Raw genomic sequence first — 4861 nt, forward strand, 5'->3', positions numbered from 1 at the left:
GGACTTTTTTTTCTTTTGGAGGAACATGAAGTAACATCACTTGGTGAACTGAAGTGAGGGAATCTTTATGTGTGGCAGCTCAAAGTTAAAAATAACCCATTATAGGAAAGGTGGAAGGGCAGCTGTGGAATAGGGGCCATTTCCTCCACCCACCCCCAAGCCCCTGAAATGTAACAGGTTATTAGGGAAGGCCACGTAACTGGAACTGGTAAAGGATGTTGAAAAATGTTCAGAAGTGCCATGGACTGAACGCTCAGTGCGTGACTGTGATGGGAAGCTGAGGAGTGCGTTAGGTGGAGGAACGCTTTTGTGTGGTCCTCACTAGACAGCGCAGGCCTTCCTTGTCTTGCATCTTTTCCAGGATGCTGGGAGAGTACGTTACACGCAGGGATCTTCTCTGATCATCTTCAGTAAGCTTTCTCTGGTTTTGGTAGACACCAGGTGTCCTCTCTTAGGGTTCGGTTTTCTGCCTCTTCCATTCCCTCCCGAGCTGTCTTCTTCCTTGCCTTCCTCTCAAGACTCAGGAGGGAGGAGGATTCTCTCTAGCGTCTCCTTTTCCTCCATGTGCACTCTAGATTAACTCAGAGTTAAAAAGAACCCACTGCAGGTAAACTGGGAGGGCAGATATCAAGTCTGGGCTCCTCCCCATAATCAAGTCCCTGGTTGTATGTTCCCATAGCATCTTAAACTTTCAGAATAACTGTGTTCTGTGTAAAGTCCTCACCACCTATGCTCTATGTGACTGTTTGTCTTGCATTGACTGCCAGGCCTTCGGCAGTGTCTGATACAGTGTGTTCTCAGATATTTGTGCTGTAATAAATGAACTAAGTCTTCCAACTTGGAGATTTATTGCTAACTGCCATGGGGATATAAAATAAATTTGGAAAGGAAAAAATATAAAGCTAGAGTACTGGTTGTATCAATTTTTAGTATCTGATGCCCTCTGAGCTAAGAACCTAAGTTAGATTGGCAGGCCCTACAACTGGTCTTCCTTACATGCTGTTTGTCTTTAACCCCACTGTTGGTCCTTTTCTGTCTGAAGGTACCAGCAAGGTAGAGCCAACCTCCAGTCCAGGTCTCCATTCTGCTGCTCATACATTGGCATTATTTTTCCAGGCTAGAGTTTTCTTAAGATTTTGAGGTTAAATTGCTGGTAGTTTAAAGACCTTAATTTCTTATGTCAACATGTGTCCTTCTTTAGTATCTGGTTGTGAGATTTTTCTCTGGGGAAAGGGACAAGGCAACATTTACCTCCCTTCCTAAGGTCCCAGTGACAAATGGGGGGTACATTTCCACCGAAGTCAATCTGGGGAACCAATGAAGACTCACATTAGGCTTACTCACAGAGCAGTGGGTGAGTGGTGGAAGGCAGGAGCATGGGTGGCCTTGAAGCAGCCGTGATGGGTGCAGGCCTTTAATCCCAGTGCTTGGGAGGCAGAGACAGGCAGATCTCAGTTTATAAAGCGAGTTCCAGGACAGACAGAGCAGTAACACGAGAAACCTGTCCCGAAAAACAAAACAAAGCAAAACAAAAAGCAGCAGCCTCAATGGGAGTCCTACACCCAGTATGGAGGTTAACTCTTCTATGACTTCCCAGAGGATGCTCCCCTCCCTGCCCTCCTATGTTTTCCCAGCCTAGATACTTCTTGAGACAACATTCAATTGGTTGAATTGGCTGGGTATTCCGGCGAGGGTCCCAAGATCCTCCTTCTACAAGGGAATGTCAATTCCCTTAGCCTAGTTGAAATGTTCTTTTGCAAGACCGCACAGATGAACTCATGAACATGGTGGCACTTTGGCTCCAAGGATAGGTAGGTACGCCACTACCTGGTCCACTTGGCCCCTGGATCCTCACTTCTTGTTTGGGGGCGTGGTGGCACAGACTCTAACCTCAGAAATCTGGAGGCCGAGGCAGGAAGATTGTCATATGTTTGAGGGGCATATAGGAAGACAATGTCTCAAAAAAGCACAACAGGGTGGCTATAGAGACTCAGCGGGTAAGAGCGTTTACTTTTCTTCCAAAGATTTGAATTCGGCTCCCAGAACCCATGTTGGGCAGCTCGCAATACTTTTAACTTCAGGTCTCGGTGATCCTACTCCCTTTTCTGGCTTCTCAGGCACCCACACATACGAACATGTGAACGAAAGTTTAAAAACAATAACAACAACAAAAAAACTCTTAAAAATGATCAGCAAACTGGACTCTTGGGCCTTGAGGTCCACGAGATGGGGTTGCTGTTTTGTACAATGCAATACCTCTCCCGCCTAGGCACACTCAGTGAGTGTTAGTATGCCTAAAATCTAGAGCTCAGTCTCCAACACGGCATAAACCGGAGAAGTACCGTCCCCCGCCAGCCCCAGCTACACAAAACGCTGTCAAAGTAAAATAATACAATAAAATAGTGGGCCAGTGAACTGGCTCAGCAGTTAATGGCACTCGCTAAAAAGGAGTGAATATTCACGGTCTTGGCACTCAACTTATCACGTCCAGGATTTGGGGGCATTAAAATAAAATAAAATAAAATAAAATAAAATAAAATAAAACAAAATAAAAAGAAGCTTTATAGCATTGCTCACAGAAGAGGCATCTCCACTACATTGCTGACTAAATAGTTGCTCGTCCCGGAACTACCTCTCACTTCCGCCCGGCAGCCCAGCCGGCTTCAGTTCTACCGGAAGGGGTTTGTCTAGGGTGACTGTACTTCCTATTCTGTTCCTTTCCACGGTCTCGTCAATGGTTCCGGCTTGCGTTCGTGTTCAGAATGACGTCGCAGAAGGGCGGAGAAGGGTGGTGTGTGCTCGTGCGTCAGACTGTCTTTGCTGGGGGTTCTTCTCATAACCGTGGAGCTTTCGCGGTTTTGTGTGGGGCGTGGGACGGCCAGTTACCTTCCTGGCCGCTGGCAGGGAGCCGGAAGGGCTTCCTGCGACCCCGCACCTGTAGCGGAAGTGCAAGCCTTGAGTAAGGCCGCTGCCTTACGCAACTAGTCTCTAATCTCACTCGCTGGTACGTGTGGTGGAGGGAACGTGTCTGCCCAGAAGGGAAGGCGGGCGCAGTCGTGTTAAACTGTGGCCCTGCCCCAGTTCTAGCCGCTTCCACTTACCTGTGTGTCTAAGGGCGAGGCGGTGGTTACTCCGCATTCTTGCTTATGCTGGTTTGATCAGGCTGCTGTGAGAATTTTTAGTGGAAGAAAGGGGGAGTTGGAAAGCTGACGTTTGGAGCCCAGAGCTCTGTGTCTGAAGGGCAGTTTGGGGAGAAATGGTGGTAACTTTTACCAGAGACTGACCCAGATGCCTTAAGGTTCGAATCCCAAAGCGTAAACTGCACCAGGTAAAAGTTAGAGTCAAAGCCAGAGGCAATATAAATGTGGCTAGAAGACCAGAAGCACCGTTTCAAGTCTGCCAGAGAAATGGAGTGCAGCACTGGTGACCCTGTCTTGATAGTGTTAATGATTTCCCCCTAACCACATTGTTCCTAGGCTCTTCCTTAAGTGTTGGAGCCTGGACTGTGACCTAGGGACGGGAACCGTGGCTAGCTAAGGAGGCCGAGCTTCACGTAACTTCCAGATCTCATGTCAACACCAAGCCCGCAGCTGCTCGTGGCAGCCGCTCGGCAGACCCTGGGTACCGGAAAGAGAAAGGGCCCACCTCGAGCTGTCTGTCTTCACCTAGCAGGAGAGGTGCTGGCCGTGGCTCGCGGGCTGAAGCCTGCTGTTCTCTATGATTGCAACTCTGCTGGAGTGTTGGCGCTCCAGAGCTATCTGGAGGAGCTGCAGAGGCTGGGCTTCCTGACATTGGGACTTCACATTCTTGAGATTGGAGAGAATAATCTCATTGTCAGTCCTGAGCATGCCTGCCAGCATCTGGAGCAGGTACTGCTTGGTACCACAGCCATAGTGGATGTTTCCTGCTCCCAGCCTCATCCTTCTGTCTGTTCATTGGACCAGCTCCAGAACTTGAAATCTCTCATAGCTGAGATCATCACACATTTTCAAGGACTGCAGAAGCATGTGTCTCCGGGAGTCTCCTCCAGCAAGTTGCCTTCCTCATCTTGGAATCTCTGCACTGTGTTTGGGATACTCCTGGGCTATCCTGTCTCTTACACATTTCATCTGGACCACGGAGGTGGCAACTGCTTAGCCATGACCCCCTTGCGGGTGTTCACCGTCCAGATTTCATGGCTGCCTGCTCAGCCTCCACTTTTGCTCTACTCCTTCAGTGTTCCAGAGAGTTTGTTCCCAGCCCTGAGGAACTTTCTGAGCACCTGGGAGAAGGAGCTCAGAACCCGATTTAGGACTCAGAATGACTTTGGCGACCTCAGCATTTCCTCTGAGATAGTCACACTGCCTGCCGTGGCCCTCTGACTTATCTCTGCCCATTGAGAAGGTATTAGTGAACGCTTATCTCTGGGTGGAAGATGTCACATTCTGCGCGTCTTGGGAACAATGTTGTTCAGTTCCTTGACCACATATGTGAATGGGGATGGCTGTTGGCAGCAGTAGTATGTTTTCCATTTCTGTCAGGAGTTCCTGTGTATTAGCAGAGGTGTCTGTTTTTCATTGACTAAGAAACAGAAGGAAAGAGAGTGGGGCAAGGAGCGTTGTGGAAATGAAGCAGTACACCTGCCCTGGTGGATGGTGCCTTAGAGGAAAAGGGAATGACTGGTTCCTTCGCATGTTATATAGCTCTAATTGAATTAGGAGATGAGACCATAATGTTCAGGTGTCATATGTGTGCTGTGTTTTCCAGAAATACACAGTTCTGAAGAATAGTCTTGTGAGATAAAGTTTATTTACAGCGTGGTAAAAAAAAAAACCAAAAAAACAAACAAACAAACAAACAAACAAAAAAAAAACAACTAGGA

The 4861-nt window shown here is 48.1% G+C and overlaps 1 protein-coding gene across 3 annotated transcripts in view; it reads left to right on the plus strand.

Moving 5' to 3' along the window:
* Window positions 1-2538: 2538 nt before the first annotated feature.
* CUNH1orf74 (chromosome unknown C1orf74 homolog) overlaps window positions 2539-4861 on the plus strand; it is a 127009-nt gene continuing 124686 nt past the window's right edge. For 2 of the 3 annotated variants that reach the window (XR_005972620.1, XM_041635306.1), the window contains exon 1: window positions 2539-4383. Coding sequence is in view for 2 of the 3 variants with exons in the window: in XM_041635306.1 (XP_041491240.1) it covers window positions 3570-4361 (792 nt within the window). In the remaining variant the exon portion in view is untranslated. The remainder of the gene's footprint in view (window positions 4384-4861) is intronic. The other variant, XM_041635307.1, reaches the window with a different exon arrangement.

Source organism: Microtus oregoni, unplaced genomic scaffold, assembly GCF_018167655.1.
Source record: "Microtus oregoni isolate MIOR12 unplaced genomic scaffold, Mior012 000047F_ref0000412, whole genome shotgun sequence".
Taxonomy (NCBI): Eukaryota; Metazoa; Chordata; class Mammalia; order Rodentia; family Cricetidae; genus Microtus; species Microtus oregoni.